The sequence below is a fragment of the Rhinopithecus bieti genome, unplaced genomic scaffold (assembly GCF_001698545.2).
Source record: "Rhinopithecus bieti isolate Rb0 unplaced genomic scaffold, ASM169854v2 scaffold_8, whole genome shotgun sequence".
Lineage (NCBI taxonomy): Eukaryota > Metazoa > Chordata > Mammalia > Primates > Cercopithecidae > Rhinopithecus > Rhinopithecus bieti.
Genome location: NW_016803211.1, coordinates 1,494,685 through 1,516,563, shown reverse-complemented (window position 1 = coordinate 1,516,563; position 21,879 = coordinate 1,494,685). Strand labels below are relative to the sequence as shown.

Sequence of the window (21,879 nt, the reverse complement as noted above, 5' to 3'; positions counted from 1 at the left end):
AAATATAAATGCATCCATTCACTCCTCATTAACAGTCAGGCTTTGAACAATGCAAGTCATTAACATATTCATTGTTCTGCTATCCTTTTGCCTCAAATTTTTACTTCTTTAGGGATCAAAGATACCTGAACACTTAGCTAACAAATGCCTCTGCGAAACCATCTCTGCAAAATGTAGTGGCATCAAAAGTGCCAGAATGAATTTTTGACTATTTCAAGGGTGTGACAAAAACACTAAGGAAAACAAATCTATGAACTAGTTTTATTTTATTTGCATTTAACATGATTATACACATTCATGTGTCTAACAAGATCTGCACTGTTACATTAAAAATACAGTACAATAACATTCAACATGAGGTACTTCATATTTATGTATTTTTTCCTTCATAAATAATGCTGTAAGCTACTAAATTCAAGCACACTGATGCACAAGTGGCTACAGTGTCTTGAATTAGCTGAGCTTATTTAAACACCTTAATAAACAAAAAAGACAGTTCAGTGCAATAATTATGTAGAAATTAGACCATTTACTTAAATACTATTTTAAGATATGCTTAAAGAATGTCACATTAGAACTGCTAGCCTAGTTCCCCTTTATCCCCAGGATGAACAACGACAAAGACTGCCAGCCAGATACATTGGGGAAAAGCATCTACAGTGTATTCTGCTTAATAAAGTTGTGTTTATAGAGTAGAGTTGCCTGCTTCGTTAGAACAATGGTTTCTAGTTTTAAAAGCTACAAAATCCAAGATTACGAAAGAAAATAAAGCAAGCACATTAGCCTTCATTCCATTTCATTGAAAATGCATAAAGGAGAATGGGGTTTAAAATGTAAAACTTCTTACTCTAAATACAATTTTCAAATTTTACCCACAGCTCTCGGTACCAGCCAATCAGATGGTAGATTTTTTTTTTTAAAGTAATAACAATTAACATAAAATTACATTATACACAGTGCACAGGATTTCACACGACTTTCACCAGCAGCTCGCTAGTCACATGGAGGCAGCAAGCTAACATGGGCACTGACAGTGAGTATTAGTGAATGAACGCTCTGCACTCGAAGACTATCACACCCACCTCAACAACCTGATAGGATGCAATTGAAGTTTCTTCTCTGGCTTAAAAACAAGTGCCTTCTTATAAGGTCTACCAACTTGCACGGTAGCTATGAGTTACTGAAATGTTTGACCATAACTTAAAAACCAAATATTTTGTAGAAGTATGCTTTCTAATTGAAAATGTACCTTTGTACATCAATGCTTTGCCAAACTACCTGTCAGCTCCCTAATAAGAAATAATTATAATTTTAGAAAGTTGTCCTGGAAATACTAATCTATAATCATCAGTAACAGCTTTTCATCATCAATGCTAATAGATGTAGGTAATGGCAAGAGTGATTAAAACATTTCCAATAATCCAGTGTTCTCCTCCCTCAGGGAAGTCAGCTGAAGGCAACAAGCCCACATCTACAGGGGAAGAAGTGGCCCAGAGGCATAGTGAATAAGTAAGGGCAGTCACTTATGGGCCTTGCTAGGGCCAGCAGGAGGACCATTACTGTCTTACCTCTTACTAGCCAGGTAGAGAGGAGACAGTTCCTGAGCTGGCAAACACACTTGCATGCGCATGGGTGCGCAGGCACACACACACCCCAGGACTAACTCCTGGCTCCAGACAAGCCAGTTTCAGGCTTGCAGAGCAGGAGCAGGAGGCGGCCAAGGACCACACTCTGGGTGGCGGGGGGAAGCCATCTCAGGATCACACTGAGCAGGAAAGCTGCCCAGAAAACACATGGATACTTCAACTGGAAGTGAACACACTGGACACTGCCAGGGACACAGGCACTAAACCAGCACAAGCCAGCAGCAAAGGAGAATTTTTTAATAAGCTTTTCCCTCCTTTGTTTACATTATCTGTGGACAAGAGAGCTAGATGTGATGCTGATGCAGTGAATATTAGGTATAATCAAATGTGTCACTCCAGACCATTTTTTATAAACCGTGCAGGCATATCTTGGCACTTTAAGATGGCCAGGGGCCAGATTCTAGCAGTCTAGGAACAGGACAAAATTAAAATGAACAAATAATATAGTATATAATCAAAGTGGATCAGGTAAAGTAATATTTCAAATTTTAAAAAATGAACAAAGGTATCTCATTACATTAAATGTAGTGCTACAAAACTAGTTGCTACTCCATTTGTATAAAGAATTGTTTGGTCCTCTTTTAATGGGGAGAAAGAAAATAGAAATTCTACACAGTATGACTTATACAAATAAGCAAACAGTGGGGATCAAAAGCTAAGTAGAGAGAAGAGTTTGGCTTTTTCAAACTGCATATTCTTATGTACCATCAATTAAATTATTTGCAGTCTGAGTCTTTTTTAGGCTTCCTTTTAAACTGTCTTAGTTTAAATAAGTAGGACTTTAACTTTTCTCTACTGACAATAAAATGTAAAATTTACTTCTAAAAGAAGTATCCATATTGAAATTTTTTGTCTTCTAAACTAAAAGAAAATAAATCTGCTTGTAGAAGTCATGGCCTAAACAAATGCCCGCAATTCCTTATTTTCCAATTTTACATTGATACTCTGAAGTGTTTAATACCCAACAATCTTATGAATTTAGAATTTTTTTTAAATCCCAGAAGCAACAAATGTAAAAGGAATAAAACAAGAGCCAAACATGACCACTGTCTACTTTCTAAATTATTACTCATTACAAGGCAAAACTTGTTTCAAAATTGTACACTGAGGTTTATCTGTTTTGGGGGGTAAGAGGAGTTCTTTTTAAAAATAACTCTTGTTATCACTTTATTTCTGTTCATCAAATAGCATCCAAAAGGAAATTCAAGGTGATCCAAAATTATCTTCAGAGGGACAAAACTGAGAGGATGGTAGAACGCTTGGGAAAGCACATAATCTCCCCAGGTTCATAGACACAACTCTAAAAACCACAAAGCCTTAATAAGAACGTTAGCTCTTTTAAGCATATAGTTAAAAGCAGAATGCTGCATTTTTGCCTGTACATAATTAAAAGGTTAAAAGAAATTAGAATCTGCCTACTGCTTCATTCATTACAAATTACCGGCACTGATCACGTAATTGCAGATGAGCTAAGCATCAAGCAAGTTGGAACCAGATGTGTACTTTGGAGCTCACGCTGCTTCAGGAAGTGAGTTTTCAAGCATAGAATATAAGTTCGGGGATCTGCCCTCCCTGTACCCCAGTGCCATTGGTGCTATCTGAGGAGCACTGAAACTGGACAGTCACTTTGCCACACTGAACTTCTGTCATGCCTTCTTGTCCAAAGTAGCTGAGTTCATTGCCATCCAGTATCACACTGGCTGTGTAGAAGGTGTCTGGCTCAATCTGCACTGGGTATTCAAACCATACTGGAAAGGTATTGCTGGACCCATCTGAGAAGTACTTGCTCAAGTTCTGCCCCAGGACAACGCCCTGCCGCTTAAGTTCAATCTTGGCACTGTATTCTGCAGAACCACAGCTGGAGCCATACAGCCCAAAGCCAGCAATGAATACTCTTTTATCAACTGCAAACTGGATGCTGTCACAGCGACCCCGATAGCGCCATTGGTTGCTTCGATAGGCACATGACTGGAATCGGTGACAGCGCTGGGGGACAAGGCCCTTGCGGGCTTTACTCACAAACTGCAGCTCAGGCTTTTTGGCTGCAGTATACCAGAGGAAGATGTCGTTGGTCTCATTGAGAGTTAATACTCCAGACTGTGCAGCACCATTTGCAAAATCATCGAGGGCCATTGTGGGTATGCGGATCAAGTAAAGTGCCTTTCCTAGGACCTTGCGTTTATTTTCAATGCTCAACGCTAGATCTTGTCGTTGGCATTCTACTTCAGCCCAGTTGAGAGCTGCCTCAAAAACCACAATTTCTTTGGCATTCAGAGTTTCCCTACGGAGAATACTTTCTAGTGTCTGGAAGTCGATATCGCAGAATCCCTCAGACTTGAGAGCTAACTCAGCCTGGGCATCAATCACCTCCCAGCAACGCTGGGTCAGGTCTGGCTCCTCGAACAGGCAGCTCTGAGAAAGGAGCACACAGGCATTCTTGGCACTCAGGCTGGTCTCCAGGAAATTAACACAGGCTCTGGCAAGGTGAGGGACAATGTACTTTTTGGCAGCATAAAGTGTGGCCAGCACTGTGTCAGCAGCCAAGTCAATTTCATCACAATAGATATATCTGTAAAAAGCACATAACATGTAAGTGGAATTTTCACAAAATGAGTACAACCACTCATTTGAAAAGATACAACCACTTTCAAGTTTGTTCTGAGAACATCACCTTATGTGACAGTTATTACAAATATATTTGGAGAGTAAAGGAACATCTGAAACATATTAATAAATTATTAATATTTCAACCCAGTAGTAAAGTTTGTAAAGTAATTAAAGATATTAACTTTGTGCTACCATTCTAGCCTCTATTTTCTAAGCTGCACTCAGTGTCATCTCAACAAAACAGAAGCTATTGAAACTGAAAAAGAACTGCATATTGAATAGTCAACATTACAAAAAAATAGCAAAATTCTATTATATATACTATATTATATTTAATCAAGAATAGTCTCATTATATTTTAAGAGCAATTATTGCATCTTCATGCTTTTGGAGTTTTCCTAAACACAAAGTAAAACCTGAGATTAAATATTTTCCAAATAGTTCCAAGTTCAATAGATTATCAAGTATGGACTGCAATACTGTCTTCCAGTTAACTTTACATAGAAAGCAATAGACTTTTTATTTGTTTTTGTTTTTTAAACTCAAAACTCTTCCTTCTCCACACATTCCTTCTACCTTCAGAATTAAAGATTACATTATTTCCAGATATATTTAAAGACAAAGTAGAAAAGCTTAAATAAGTATTAATCCTGTGCTTCTGTGAACTGTCCTTATTTCAGGAGATAAAACACTTCACGGGATATACTTTTTGGGAGACAGTGGCAGTCTCCCAAAGAGGCATGTAAAGGTAGTCATCATCTGCTTCTCTTCTAACTGAGGTCTACAGCTACTTTATCTTGAGTTTTCCTTTAGTTATTGTATTTCACCTTAGCGAAACACATAAAACTTAAGAAATTAGCAATAGCTTCTATAAGAAAGTAAAAAAAACACAAGGATGGCAATGAGAAAAATGTCCACGATCACAAATGAAACCTGCCTTTTTGCTCACAGGAACCTTTCTCTTCTCTGATAGGCTAAGTCACCTACTGATGGCAAGGCCACTTGATAAGACACCTGCGACTCAGTGATGCTCTGACCGCGAGCCAGGACCCTGGGGAGGATCCTAGAGCACGGTCAGCACTTTCGAGCTCTTACCCTGGAACTGTCAAGGGGGAGCAGCTGTTCTCTTTTTCTGACAACCCCAGGAATACTGGCTACTCATACTCGATGAAGCAGGCCACCACTTTCACAACTACAGCATTAGAGCAAATGGCACCTGACTCATTTCTGATCTTACATTTTGTGGACTGCATGTATAATTTTATAAAGCTGTATCAACATACTGTAGGCAATGCATCTGTGGGAAAAGATATTTGTCAAATGATTAATCAAATGACTTAGGTGAGATGTAATTCTCTGCCATTCTTGTTTATGTTTCCTAATTATGTATACATCAGGAATGATACAACATCCTACTTGACTGCAGTGAAGACAAAATGCTGAACTAGTGCTAGCAATCTCCTCAGCAACAGAAAACGCTGTAAAAAATACAAAGCTGACTTCATGCAGTGGGGATCCTTGCAGGTAAAATTGGTTTCTGTACATACATCTCCAAAAGATTATAAAGGTTAAAAGTAGCAGATTAGTTTACATGTTGGTACTTCACATGCTCACTTGCCTTTAATTTCCCTATCTCCCACTGTGAAAGTTCTTGTCATTGACAATTAGATTTCAATACTGTAATATGAATAAGGAATTAAATACTCTCAGGTTCTAGAACTAATTATAGTACTTATTTTTCAGGAGACAGTAATGTAAGGCAACATTTTAACTATATGTAGGAGTATTGTCCAACTTGTTGACCCACTGAATACTTTTTTCAACAAACATTTTACTTATTCCAATGAACTGAAATCCCTAGAGCAACAGATAACAATAACTTTAAAGTGATATACTTTGCTGTGCTAGAATAAAGATTAGGAAAAATCATATAAATACTATTTAGAATAATAATTAGATTTTGATCACTTGGTGGACTACCACATTGTCTAGTACCATATATGATAAAGAAGCTGATTCTATAACGTCATTAACATAAACTGGAGCCTGCAGAAGATCCACCAGACAGAAAACTATCTTTTTAATAAATATATAACGTATCTTACAGTTTCATATTTCTATATTACAAATGAAAGTCTTTCTGTATAAATCCACATGAAACTGTACGAGACTATCCATATCTTTCTAAGGTTTCCCCTCTAATATCAAATGCAAATACTTTTTACCCTTGAGAGTGTCTGATTTTATATGAGTATGTATATGTATGTGTACACAAAGATCAGATTATTTCAACAGATAGTAAGTTTTTCATTTGCTCTTAGGAGACAATAACTCTTAGAATACTCAGAAATCTCCCAACTGGTGGTACTTAAATAAGGTACTTAATTTCTGAAAGTGTGAAACAACAACATTTACTTCTTCAAAGACTTTTTCACACACAATGCTTTCAGAGAGAACATCTTCTATTAGATAATGCTAATACCAGAAAGTTATTTGTCTTTAATTATAAGTTGTTAAAAATCAACACTACACATGCCACTTGCTCCCAAATTCTATGTCAGGGTGTGATTATAAATGCTGTGTAATTCCATATGCTTTCCACGGAAAGATAAAGTGTTTTTTTCCAAAAACATTCATAAGGTAAGCAGCACCCTCTTTCTTCATCAGTCTTCTTTTCTGTTATGCAGAACTTAAAATTTAACTGTGAAACCAGCAGGGTACAAATACAGCATACACAAACTCTTTCCAAAAACACGAATGATGCTTACTTCAGCATAGCAAGAAAAGCAGCAGGTTCGACATCTGGTATACGGATTTCATCTTTGTCCTCTGCAAGTTCTCCGTAAAACATCGCATGGAACACAGAGCTCCCAACAGCTAAAACATACTGTGTAGAAAGGGAAATCTTATTTCATACACTAAATTGAAGGCATTTCCAGCAAATCAATGCAGAAAAACAACCCTAGGCAATCAGGTTTAGTAAACATAGCGTACCTAAATCCACTGCTTTGAAAAAGCCAAGGTACACAGGGTAGCTTGCCATGGAAGCATAAGACCATGCTGCTAATTATTTCAAAGCTTTAAGAGATTAACGCACACGTCCCCTCATTACTAAATACATACAATAAAAGCTTACATAACTGATTTCTAGGAGAAGGGTAAACATACAACTTTCCTGACTTGTCACAACAACTTCCCATGACTGGAGGGTTAAGAAGGGATGTGTGAGATATAAAGCAGTATAGAAGGAAACAAAGAAAAAAATTAAGCGTGGCAAAGCCCTCTGGAGAGGGTGCGCTCTCCCCTTAATCGAGTAAAACATGCACTGCCTGACATCGGCAAGCTGCCCACACCAAGTTACAGGCTTATGGAGAGGGTCCCTCTTTGTAAACGTCAGGACTAAACCGGTCATGCAGCTGTTGCTTACTTTGTGTCCTGGCAACCGTTGAGTCCCACCTGGTGGCCCAACCACAAAATGTACATCTGCCATCAAATCATTATTGAACATCACCGCATTTCTATAAACAGAGGCAACTCATTAATTCACAGCAGCCTGCATTTTTAATACCCCCTTCCCCAATATACAAAACCCACAAAAGACTTGCAAGCTAAGCAACAGTTCAGTAACTTCAAGGCAAAACAACAAATAAAGATTCTAACTAAACAAGTGTTCATAATCATTGCAAACACACGAGAAGTAACTAAAGTTTAAAATAAAAGTTATACAAACTTTTAATAAAGCTAAGGACAAATAAAAGGTTCTTATTTTCTATGGCCCACAGACAACCCTGTCACTTAAATGTTGCAGCTTGCAAAAACATTTTTATCTAAGAGGAAAACAGCTGTACTGTTTTGGAAAAGATACAAGGCAATTTTCCATTACCAATAAAAAGCTTCTGGGAAAAGAGGAAACACAGATTTGTGTTAAAATACATTACAGGTTTTGCAAAAGCAGAAACTTCAACACAGGAAAACTTTTAAAGTAAATAGACTAGCCCGACACTTACCTCTCTCTAATGGTGGGATAAAGACCCTGCCAGTTTGGGGCCGGGATAAGGTTGTTGTTACTGAGATTCTGCTGGTGGTACTGCTGGACGCTGGTGCTGCTGGAGTTGGCTGGCTTCTTACGGGGGAATATATCAGCAGCCATCTTCTTCTTTTTAGTCTTCAAGGTAATTATTTCATAACAAACTGGCGGCAACTTGCTGCTGTTGCTACTGCTGCTGCTGGTATTTGCTTTCTTCGAGCTTTTCTTGGACCTGTTCTTTACCGTCTCTGGAAGCATCAAGAAGAAGGTGAGACATTTCATGTTCTTTTCCTTGTCATCTACCATGAGTACAGTGTGTCTCTCTTTAGAGTCAGATATCCCAAATTGGTTTGAACATCAAGGAAAAGAGATTAGCCCGAGCTAAGAGGTTAACTGAAACCAACAAAGCTGATATTTTGCTGCTTTTCTCAGCCAGGCAAGGTGACCTTTTCACTATGTTGAATAGAAACTGGCTTTAAGTTTTATCCAGTACTGGGTCTGTTAAATATATCCCCATCATGATTCCTGTTTCTCTTATTTGCTCATAAAAATAACTGTTTCCTAGATCACCTGAAAATGCTACACTGCAAAGATGACAGGCACAGAGCTGTAGCACTTGTTTTCTGAATTAGGTTAGCAAGATGGGCTGGAGCTGCGTTGAGTCTGTTCAGCCGGCTGAAGTTGTGTGGTGAATGGATCGGAGGAGAGTAGGTATTACAGCCCTGCAGATGGAGTCAGACAGCCAGTGCTCGGAGCCAATAGCTGAAGTCACCAATCATGATTGGACCAAGCAAAACAGTGACACCTATTGTAACATGCATAGTTCTGATATTAAAGGAACAGCAGTTGCATTTTCTCCTCTACTGTATTTTTAAATAAGATAAATAACATATGAAATATATTTGACAACAGGAAGGGAGGAGTTTATGCCCACAGATTTCTCTTCAGTAGACATACATTATGTTCCCAGTTAAGCAGGATCAATTAACAAAGGGTAGGGACAGACATCTACTCTATATTTCTACTAAAATCTTTTTCCCAGCAGCATTTAGTTTCAAATACTTAAAACAAAATCTTCCAGTCTATAAACTGAAAAGCGTTATTAATAGCAAAACACATTTATTACACTTTAAAGGCTAAGGATGTTATTCTTCTTTTTCTTAGCCTCTTTTGAGTGTAAGTCATAATCTAGTGCTAAATAAGAGAACTGAGGCCATGGGTTCAGTTTACCTCCCAATGTTTTCTAGCTTCTATAATGGACTTTGACAGTAGTCTCAGGTCACAAAATACTGTTAATTAGATTAAGATTACACCAGTACACCTAAGTACACTGAAGCATAAGATATATTCTGGAAGTAAAAATAAGATTCAAATAAAAACAAATCTGATGATCAATGTTTAAAGGTTGTAACTCACTAAAAATATTTCAGATGGGGCCCTGTTCAGGATCTCAAAATTCAACTTAACTGTTAAGGCTACATTTAGTTTTGTCTTAATTTTAAAGAATATAATCCACAACTTCTAACACAGAACCAGTAACAAGGCTATTCAAAATGATAAGTGTTCGGATTCCACCTAATTAAAATGCAAACAGGTTCTCTCTGCTTTGAATTAAGCTACTATTTGATTTTTATGGGTGTGAACCCTCCAACAATTTCTACCATTGGTGAGTAAGAAAACCAAAAAAAACCTGCTATAGGTTCTACACATGCTTATTTATTGTAAAGAGGGACTAATGGAAATATTTAATCTCACTCCTATCTATTTGGATCACTCTCATTTGTTCAAAGCAGCCATTTGCTACCCCCCAGGCAAATGCACCCTTCATGACCACAGCCCTCCTTGTTGTAACATTTGTCTGAATAATGACTGCCTGACACAGTGAGGGCTCAGCAAACAAGAGTTATGATTGTTATTGTTATAATTAATAATCTGCTAAAGTCAGTTACCAGAAATCAGTCTTTAAATCCCTAGAACACTAAATTGAACCAAGAAATATCCTCTTTATTATTGTTATTATTCTTAACACCATTTGCAAAGCCTCTGTAAGAGAACCACGGCCTTTAGCAGGTACCTGTCTCCATTTTAGATGGATCCTGAAGCACTGCTTATTTATTATGTTTATCATATTCTCAATACCAGAACACACACATACATACAGACACCTCCAAATCATCTTCATACGCACTTTAACACACAATGTTAGAGAGGGATCTAGAAACCAGCTTAAAAAGCACATAGAGAAAGTCACGAACAAGTAAGCTCCTATTGACCTAATTATTCAGAATAGGGTTAATACTAAAGGATTTCTCTCCTGCTCAAGTGCTACTGAACTTCCTGACCGCTTCCTCACAGGAAAGCCCCCATGCCAGGTAGGCCTTTCTGACTGGGATTAATCTCATAAATATTTCTAACAAATCTAGTATCTGGCTTTTCAGGTCAGAAGTAATCAATTAGAATGGAAAGGGAAACCAGCTGCTTTGAGGCAGACATACTACTAATTGGTAGCTGGATGCAGACAAAAGAGAAAAAACACAAAACACAGATACAAGAACTTAGAAGGGTTTGTGATCTTTACTCATTTTGCATATAGCTCAATATCCATCACCAAGAAGTCTCCAAAAAACATGGCTCTTACACCACTAAGTTAAAGAAAAAAAAGTAAAGTGCATGTAACTTTATGAGAAAGAGAATTATATAATATTATAGAATAAGTTTTCTAAAATTAAAATTTTCAGTTATTTAGAAAAGTAAGTTTTGTAGAAAATTCTGACAATACTAGTTACATGAAGCAGTGCTAAATGTGAATCATCTAAAACAGTGCTACAAAGAGGGACATTATTACTCCAATGTGTGTAAGGACTGATGAGCATGGCTGTTTAAAATCAAGAGAGAAAAATTATCTGAAAGCTACTTTTTCTTACCACGGTAATAAGGCAGGTAATACAGGTTCTTGCTACTGAAAATGCAGTTGAAGGATCAGCAGCCTCTACATGGAGCCTGTTAGTAACCTAGAATCTCAGTCAGACTCTGGATCAGAATCTGCATTTCATATGGTATTCAAGGTTGAAAAAAACCTCACACAGATAACTGCCGACTACTAGATGTCTTCCCAATGATCCAGTACCAACATCTAGTGCCATATGTTGCATTTAACTATTAAGTGAATTGAAAATAATTCAAAATAATTTAATTTGGTTTGGACATTAAAAACTTAACAACCCCTCATATCTTGTTCTGAAATTCTTCTGATTAGGCCCCAAATGTCAAATTCCAGGAGTGAGGTGTGCAGACAGCCAACTGAGAGGGACCAAGATATTTTCCGGAAAGGAAGCACAGGCCCCAATTATTTTAAAAGATAATGACAGTGATGATTTCAGCCGGAAAAATAAGGAATTAAAAAATGTCAACTATGAAGCAGACAAATCACTTAGTATTTTTAAATGGTCTACTTCACAATTCTATTTCAACAAATTAGCAATGTAGCATGGTAAAAATCAGCAATCAATCTAGTTCAGTCCTGGCTGGGTCACTTAAAATACAGAAAGGGGAGTATTTGCACAAATCATTTAGCCTTTAAGGGCCTCAGTTTTCCTCAGCTATAAGATGGAAGAGATTCACCCAGAATGAATGTTTTTCAAACTTTACACTCAATCCACAGTCAGAAATGCATATTATATTCTGACTTAGTACTAAACATAAACACACATACAGGCATACAAATGGAAAGAGATGGTTCAAAAAACAAAACCTACTCTTAGCGTGTTATGATATACAATCTGGTATTTCCTATTTTCTTCTTTCTTCTTTTTAATGTTGGTCATAATCCATTCAACTGATCTCATGACCACAGTTTAATAAACACTGGTCTAGGTTATTTGTAAGGGTATTTAAGGTTTAACACACTAGGTTCTTTTCTATCAAGAATTTGGACTAGGGACCACCAGATGATGACAAGTTCATGAAACTCTTCAAACTTCATGTGAAATTGGCAGTACGTGTGCATTTATTTTTCTAGAAAGAGAAGTGATGGCTTTCATCTGCCCTGAGTAATTGCAACCCAGAATACAATAAAATGTTAGGGTTAAAATGTTATAAAACTTTAAGACTTATTTGAATACACAAAATTTTGGTATCACTTTCCTCTTTCATTTCTATTGTCTACTACACTAAATACAAATTATGGCTTCTTTTCCTCCTTGATTAAATATAGTTAAAACTCCATCGGTTGAGTCTGTAACCCAGAAACATCACCCACTGGTTTGATGGGTAAAAAAGGATAGCAGCCTGATGCCTACTGCCACATTTTACTCCTAAAATTTCTTTCCAGTTGGCATTTTATCACTTGTTTCTAGACCTCCTGAATTTTAGAGCTGTCTGCCCTAATGAGGTAAATATAGGTCAAAAAGCCCATCAAATTTGTATGAAAGTATTCCCAAAATAAAACATACTGACCAAGCCATGTACTAGGTGTTGGGCATATAGTGGTGAGCAACATTAGAAACCAAACTTAAAAGGTTAGCTAATAATAGTGGGTTTCAGTTGACTTTATAATTGCCAGAAAGCTGAATCACTATTAACTTATTTCCATTCAATTCTCAATCACAACAAAATTATCAACAGAATTTAAGCTCACTTAGATCATCCTTTTCACCACTGGAAGGTTTGTCAGCAATCCTACCTTTATTTAATACAATCTTACATATTCAGTTTGCAGACTTGAATGAGGTTTGAAACTGAAAGGTATTCCAGAAATCATTTAATGCAACTCTTTTCTCACAGGTATGGCAACTGGGTGTCAGAAGTTTAAGGGGTTTGTGAAAATTCCACAGTAAAGAAGTGGGGCAACACCTGGACTACAAGGCGGATCTTCTGGCTTGTCATGTTGTTGGCTTCGTTCACTCTAATATTCACCCATAGTAATTACCTCACATACTTACAGAATGCTCGATTGTTATATTTCGAAACTACTTTAAAATAAAAAGCTTTCTTTTAAAGTTTACAAAGATGAACACCATGAACATATGTAGTCTGCACCCCTGTAGGGGCACACTACAGGTAAGAATGCGGAAAGGAAAGGATACTTGTGGAATGAGATGGAAGGAAGGAACCGCAGTGAGGACACTGCTCAAAAACAGAAGAGGCTCTCCAGGTAAAATAAAGTTAGAAACCAGCTATTCACGGTTGACACCAACTTCTATGTCAACAACTAATAATGCTGGCAACTCTTGTTTAACTTGCTCTAACTCTGGACTCCTTGTCTGGACTTGTACATGGTTTACTACAAGGCACCTAAAAAGTAATAGCAGTGAGGTTAACAGAGATTTAAACAAGGTAAGGTAGACTGAAGAAATACCTACCACTTCCAAAAGTGAGTAACATAACCTCACAGAGGAGAGTAGTTCAACCTGGTAAGTTATGAGGGAATAGTGTTTTGTTTTTGCTTGTTTGTCCCTTCAGTACTGAGCAAAAATTATGCTTTTGATTTGGGAGGTAAAAAGATAAGCAACAAAATGTTGGCAGTCCCCAAAGTCAGCAGCAGCTGCTGGAAAACAGACTATATATGCTTTCTAAATTTGGAAACAAATATGGAGTCAAGTGCTGGCAGCATAGCATAGTGAAAAAAGCAAGAGCCAATAACAAGTGACCTTAAGGTTAGTATCTATGAGCCTCATTTTCCTCAACTGCCAAATGGGGTAATAAGACCCAGCTTCTCCCTCAGGTTTATTGTGAAGGCAAGATTATGTTTTGTGAAACCACTTTAGTCAAAAACACTTTACAAAGGTAAGCTCTCACCCTTAGCAGCAATTGTCCCCAAAGGAGGAAACGTTTGTGATGCAATCATCTAAAACACAAAAACTCAAAGATTAATCTAGCTCCTCATCCTTGTACTCATTCAGCTACTGACATTTCATCCTATCTGCAGGCTTCCTCTAGCCCCACCTGTGGGCCAACCAGGTCCCATTTTGCTGTGAATCTGATTTTGCAGGGAAGGTTCAATAATAATCAAGATCTGTGCTGTGCACTGTGATCGGGTTCACACCCAATGTCCAAATCCCACAGTATTATTTCCAAACCTGCACTTGAACCCACACTTCAGGCTGGGTGCCCACTGTGGACTTCAAACCTCCATGAGGCCACCTGTTGGCTGATGCACTGCTGTACCCACCTCCTGAGACAGCCTCCTGCAAGTAGTCCATCTAGCCACCCAGCCATATCTCACTAGCAACTCAATTTGGCCTCTCTCGACAATGTCCCAGTTTGAATTCCAGCACTAAGGGTGATAACTAAGGCCAAGTATTTGGTCAAGGCATACCTCAGTGCTGTCCACAAGGATAAGGTTCATGGTCAGTTTCATTAAGTCACCTTTTCACCACATAGAGCTCCAGTTAACCTTGAATTGTACTTTAGATCTGGGGTGGGCGGGGGGTGGGGGGGAATGCCGAAAGGTAGAATGTGGTAATTCTTAGAAGGCAGGGAACGATGATTTTTTTTTTAAATTCCATATGGCACTTACCATGACATTTGACGATTATAGCTCTTACATACACACTGTGTCTCAGTGTGCATCTTGTTTGGAATACTAAACAACTCATCTAAATCCCAAATTATTCTCTTCCATACATTAAGTGATCTTGAAAAGGGGTATATAAAGTTTACCAGGAGATACTCTGAAGATGGCTATTTAAAGGAATATTATAATTTCTTTTGTAAAGTTGAAGGTACTTCAATAAAAAAGGCAATCAATTGCTAAATTTTACATACTCTGGATCAAGCTTGTCCAACCCGCAGCCCCGCAAGAGGCCTAGAATGGCTTTGAATGTGCCCCAAACAAACTCATAACCTTTCTTAAAACATTATGAGAATTTTTTTTTCTGCGATTTTTTTAGTTCATGGGCTATCATCAGTGTTAGTATATTTTATGTGTGGCTCAAGACAATTCTTGCAACGTGACCCAGGGAAGCCAAAAGGTTAGACAGCTCTGCTCTAGATGATCTCATGGTGCCTTTCCTCAGGTGTAAGCATTGACTACATGATCGCCTATCTTTTCCAATTATAGGTTTCTAGGATTTAAAAAATCTGTACAATATCTGGCAGAAATAGTGATTTGCTTAATTTTCTTTATATTTTAATATGATTATGACCAATAGCCAACTAAAACTCTATATGTATATATGTGCCGTATTTTATGGATTGTACATTCCTTGTGCCTCCCCCACCCCTGCCACTTTAACATCTCTAAAACTGGCTTGTGTTTTTTAATTGATGCCATCTCATGAGTATAACTATTAGGCTTTTTTTTCCTTTCTTAGTGGTACATAAAGTAATGGCATGTCTTACACCTGATGGCACCCTCCAGTCAGTGAAATACGGTAAAATCTGTACAATTCAACAGAAAGAAAGAAATCTTTTTTTTAGGTTGCTTAATTATTTCCTTAACCAGGCAAGATGATGGCTCAGAATTCTGGCTGAACTACATTAGAATAATTGAGCTTTCATCAAGTAGTTATTTGATAAAGTATATAATCACAATTCTCAATTGAGACTGCTACTATGACAACCATTGATATGGTAGAATATCTAGATGGAAATCTCAAAATGAGAATTTGCATTGCCAGGACGGGTAAGAGTTCCAGCATTAATATAATGCATTTCTAATATTTTCTCATGCCACGCAATTGTACATAAAACTGTACATAAAATGTACATAAAACTGATCAGTATAAGCCCGTAACTCTCTGGGTAATACTTGCTAAAGATATTCTATCAATCAATTCAACATTTATTAACTTAAAACTACTTTATACATAGGTTAAATCTGGAGCTAAATGACTCCTTAGAAGATATTGCTTACTTTCAAACAAATAGAATCCATATTAACATGTTAGCTTAAGAGAGAGAAACATTATCATAATAAAATGATCCCTATATATATATATGACTCTCTACTAGGTACTTGAAAATAGTCTATCCAAACAAAAAGTAAAATCAAGGCTCAGCAGGTCCCTTTCAAAAAGGCTTGAATGGGGCTGTTCCAATAGAAGACTTCAAACTACTGGGAATGCTGGAATGGAACAACTTCACCCAAGCATTGCTGTGGCTTTTCTCCAGGTCATTTGTTGGCTTTAAAAAACAGAAGAAGAAAATAATATGTTTTGGTCAAAGAAAAAGAAAAGTGTTTCCAAAGATATGTTATACTTTGGCTAGTAATAGCTTTTTTTATTTTTTTTTCTGATATTCGAAAGATAGTCACCAAGAACATCTCCTCAATCAGATCATCAACGTCCAAAGCTTCTCTCACTTGGTTACCAGAGTATCTTGTTCTATTTGGGAAAAACACCTTTTCCAAGGAACACATGGGATGGGAAGAAAGAATCCAGACAACCAGGTACTCTACGTCAGTCCTGATTATTAGTGAGGTTCTAAGTGTAAGTTCTATACCTTTAGTCACTCAGTGCTTATGCTCTCCTGTCCTTACAATTTACTGCCTCCTAACCATCAACACCAAAACATCTGAATGATATCAATTATCTTAGCTTTTAAGTTGTGCTTACTGTAAAATGAACAGGACAGGTTGGGAAAGGCAAGGCCAGAAAAAACTTTTTTTTTTTTTTGGCACATAGAAAAGACTAGTTACAATTTCACATTTTGACAATCACTATACACATATCCACAAGGTCTCAATTAATTCTATTTAATGAAATGCCTTCCTTTGTTTTACAATATATATGACCAGAATGAAATATAGTTATTTTGGGCAAACAATACAAGATCTAACACTAAGAGGTCTGCTATGCTGAGTGAAATCTGAGAAATCTTGCTGTGGGAAAACATAAACATCCATGAAGTTACAACGCAGCTTCACACTCAATTTCTAACATACATTTTCTCGAGTAGATACCACCAAATAAAAATGAAAAAAAGGCACACACATTTCTAAAATAAGTAACAATAATATTCCCTAACAAAAAAATTCAAGTAGAATTAGAAGGTCGTTACAGAGAGTTATTATAGAAACCAGTTTCCGGCAAAAACTCAAAGTAAAAGTTCTTCTAGAACCAAATTAAAAGATACGTTTTATGCTACTTTTTTTTTTTTTTTTTTTTTTTGAGAGGGGGTTTCACTCTTGTTGCCCAGACTGGAGTACAATGGCACAATCTCGGCTCACTGGAACCTCCGCCGCCCGGGTTCAAGCAATTATCCTGTCTCAACTTCCCAAATAGCTGAGATTACAGGCATGTGCCACCATGCCTGGCTAAGTTTCTATTTTTAGTAGAGATGGGGTTTCACCATGTTGGTCTGGCTGGTTTCGAAACTACTGACCTCGTGTGATCTACCTGCCTAGGCCTCCCAAAGTGCTGGAATTACAGGCATGAGCCACCACGACTGGCCGTTTTATGCTACTTTTAATTAGCTTAAAAGTATACAATCCCCATCAACTGTTGTGAAGTACACAATAGAAAGGCACAGTGTACTTTAAATGTTAGTATAATTTTAAATATAACAACACCAAGTCACATTCACAGACTACCACCATTTGCTGCAGGAAATAATAATCTGACACTGATAAAGCACTTCTTTGTTGCTTCAACCTCTCATGCTATTATAATCAGAATAAAAATTGTGGTTCTACACCTAGCTTGATCACATGTATTAGAACTAAGAAAACAGAGTATGTCAAAATAATTCAATTCTCTAATAATATTCTCTAAAATACAAATAATTATTTTTTTAATTAAGAGCTACTATATAAGTAGGTCAGTACTTGAACTGCCCAGAGATTTAGAGTAAAATAAACTAATTGCTCATGAAATAATGCCAAAATAAGTCTAACTTAAAGTGGGGACTATTCATGAAAACGTGTTCTTAAATTTGAGTTTCTTCAATCTCTGCACCACATTAACAGTAGGGAGGACAGCATTTATAATACATATGAACTTTAACCATAATAAACAGATTAAAACCATTAAAGTCAAAATACATCTTCAAAGAGTGGCAACTCAACTGTCAGTACCTTAATTTTTTAAACAAATAATACATAGAGAAGCAACCACTCCACCATAGTTAACAGAGATATGAACTCATACTAGATTCATGGTGATGATGACTGGAACCAGACCAAGGAAAGACACTCTCTGAAAATGGTGATCACAATTTACATCTGAGTCAGGTCTCTCTGCAGAAGGATTTTACTTGTCATCTGCGGAAATGCCATGATTTCTACTAAGAGTTCCGTAGTAGAGGTCTACGTAGTTCCAGGTCTACTGAGAGACCTGGGTGATGTCAGTATTTGAAGTAACACTCTCTTGTAAAATTTAAAATATAGCATCATAAATGAGACAAAAAGAGGCATGTGGTCAAATCTTAACTGTACTCTGTAATGCTCTTCACTAAGGGGCTAGCATATAAATTGAGGAAGGTTTCTTCTCACATGCCACAGGAGTGTAAACAAGCATCTGGCCCAGAGGAAGGGAAGAAATTCCACCTCACCTTTCCCAGTGAGAGGAAGCATGGTTTGCAATGCATTTTAGAGCTCCATGACCTGGCTCAATTCACAATTAGATCTTTTGACTCATCCTCTTCATTCACCCACCCTGCAAACCAGACTATTCCCACGCTACATATGGGTCCACTGCTTCCTACCATCCTCACTGCGCTTTCTTCTGTACAACCCTACTTATCAAAAGTCTACCCACCCATTCTTCAAGATGCAGTCCAAAGGATACCTCTCAGCAAGGAAGGTTTCCTGATGCTTCCAGACTCATCATGCCCAGCTGCAGTACTTTCTCACATTCTATCTTGCCTTATGTTGCCTGATTAAAGTGTGCTTTCTCTGAGGACTGCATCTCCATATTTGCAACAGTGCCATGCTCACACACCTGGCTTTCAATGTTTATACAAAAGGAGGTTAAAGCCCAATCCTTCCAAGTCCAATGAGAACTCTAGATTGCACTTGTGGAGTGCAACTGGTCCTAGATCAAAATGGTCTGAAACTAAGGTGTACGGTGTTATTCTAGTTGACTGAAATGCAAGCTTAGACTAGGTAGAGTGGCAAAGAACCTGAATACCTATTAAATGTGTCCTGGGGCTCTCCTGAACATGTCTAAGCACAAATGCAGTATTATAATACTACATTAATCTCACAGCTAATCCAACAGTAAACACCAAAGCTCAACTTAAAGCAAGTCCCTACATGCTTAGAGTAAGGCTTTGCAACATTAAAAGTCTAAAATTTAATGTAATATAGATATTCACAGGGAAGTGTGGGTTAACCAGGAACAAGAACTATTACCAGGACAAAGCTGCCTTTATCAACCAGCCTCAATTCATGGCCTGGCTTATTTATTTATAGTGCTAGTAAAGCATTTTAATGATTTAATGAACTGGAAAGGATGATAAATTCTCAGCAATTCACGTGAAAAGAGGAAAGCAGTCATATGAATAATCAAAAAAAAAGGATAATTAAAAAGACTTTCTAATGTGGTCCTGAAATGTGTTTCATCTGTACTTAACATTGAATCGATGCATTTCCACTACATTAGACATACCCAATCTTCAAAGTAATAAAATGGGCTTGTGTGTACAAGGCAGTAGGAAAATGCATGCCTCCCCTGCAAATAAACCACAATTCTAAGATGGGTGATGTCTCATTTCAGATTACTGCAGAGCAAAAGCACAAGTAGAAAAGTATACTGCTTACATGTGTAAGTCTCTGTGTCTCACTTTACCAAGAAGAATCAGACAAGTAATCAGGTGTTTGACTTTTTTACAAAAAAATAAAGAATTCTCAACTTCCATCTATATATTCCCTTACAACATTGAAGTAACAGGCCAGGTGTGGTGGCTCACGCCTGTAATCCTTGCACTTTGGGAGGCCAAGCTGGGTGGATTACCTGAGGTCAGGCATTCAAGACCAGCCTGGACAACGTGGTGAAACCCCGTCTCTACTACAAATACAAAAATTAGCCAGGCATGGCGGCACGTGCCTGTAATCCCAGTTACTTGGGAGGCTGAGACAGGAGAATAGCTTGAGCCTGGGAGGCAGAGGTTGCAGTGAGCACAGACTATGCCATTGCACTCTAACCTGTGCTACAGAAAGTGACTCCGTCTCAAAAAAAAAAAAAAAAAAAAGGAGTAATAATAAATGGAAATTATGGTATCAGTAGTGGAATAACTTATTTTTGGCCAAAGCTGGAAAGTCTCTTGCTGGGCCAGTGTGTTTATGGAGCCTTTACCACCACCAATGATTTTAAAAACCATTAAGAGTGTTGAAAATGTAAACAAACTGTTTTAAACTCATGTTGGCCAAAATAAATAAATAAATAAATCTGTTTGAATTTTTCAATAACGAATTCACTGGCTATAAAAGTGTATTTCTTAGAAGGCAGGGTGAGGAAAATTCATTCCATGTGTGCCTGTTGTTTGATGTGTATATGACTTAAAAGTATGAAGCCTTTTAAGCAGTTCTGACTTGCACTGATTAAGAAAATATTTAAGCAGAACAAGTGACCAAATCCCTCTGCAACCTCCCAGCAACATCTGCCAGTGGTGATACAGAACAAAGACTGTCATAGGGATCATTTGCTCCTAACAGAAAAGGTAAGAGTTTCTCCAGGAACTACAAAACATAGAAATTGCCCTATAGTCTGACTCTGTAACTTTTCTTACTACTGATGCTGTTGGTTTCTAAGCCATCTGAAGGTCACCCCAGTGACTCTTGAGCAAAAATGAACAGTGCCAAAGGAGCAATAAAGTCACCTTACTTTTCCCCAGTCCTCCTCACCCACACCTGAATGATGGGGGATTTAGGCATAGTGGTAACATGGCCTGGGTAAATGCAAAATAGCTACTGTGCATTCCCCTTTGCAATAATCAATGTATTGTTTCATGGGGAATCTCTGGGAGATGCAACAGTAAACACTATTGATTTTATTAAACTTCAGCTGTTGAGTACACACTTTTTAAATATTCTACATCATGAAATTGGGAAGTATGCACAAAGCATTTCTGGTGAAATTGAAATAGAATGGTATCCTTGAGAAAAAACATGTGTACAACTATTTGTGTTACAAGTCAAACCAGCAGCTTTTTTCTTGAAATGCCATTGTTATTTGACAGAAGAAGCAAAGTATGCTTATTCAGACTAAGGTATTTGGCAGACATTTTCTCAAAAATGAATGAAGTGAGCCTGTCACTGCAAGGAAAACTGACAGTATTTATGGCTGATAATGAAATTCAAGGCTTCAAGCAAAAATTAGAATTTGGAAACCTTGATTATACCACCTCGAGCCTGACAGCTTCCCGATACTCAAAAGACTGTTCTGATAAGAGTAGTGATATTAAATGAACATGATTTTTGATACTGTATAATGAAATGTGTCAACACTTGAAAGATTTGCATAACTCAGTGAACCAACCTTTTCTAATAAGAATGCAATTACATGTCCCTGTTTGCAGATGACGTGATTGTATATTTAGAAAACCCCATTGTCTCAGCCCAAAATCTCCTTAAGCTGATAAGCAACTTCAGCAAAGTCTCAGGATACAAAATTAATGTGCAAAAATCACAAGCATTCTTATACACCAGTAACAGACAAG

General features: G+C 37.5%; 1 protein-coding gene across 5 annotated transcripts in view; it reads right to left on the bottom strand.

The window, feature by feature from the left end:
* Nucleotides 1-247: 247 nt before the first annotated feature.
* BTBD3 (BTB domain containing 3) overlaps nt 248-21,879 on the bottom strand; it is a 38,366-nt gene continuing 16,734 nt past the window's right edge. For 3 of the 5 annotated variants that reach the window (XM_017869188.1, XM_017869222.1, XM_017869212.1), the window contains exons 2-5: nt 8,261-8,528; nt 7,681-7,771; nt 7,022-7,140; nt 248-4,215 (exon numbers count right to left, since the gene is read on the bottom strand). In XM_017869188.1, the coding sequence (XP_017724677.1) occupies nt 3,183-4,215; nt 7,022-7,140; nt 7,681-7,771; nt 8,261-8,528 (1,511 nt within the window). In that variant the 3' untranslated portion in view covers nt 248-3,182. Of the gene's footprint in view, nt 4,216-7,021; nt 7,141-7,680; nt 7,772-8,260; nt 9,086-21,879 lie in introns of all 5 variants that reach the window. The other 2 variants (XM_017869204.1, XM_017869195.1) reach the window with 2 other exon arrangements.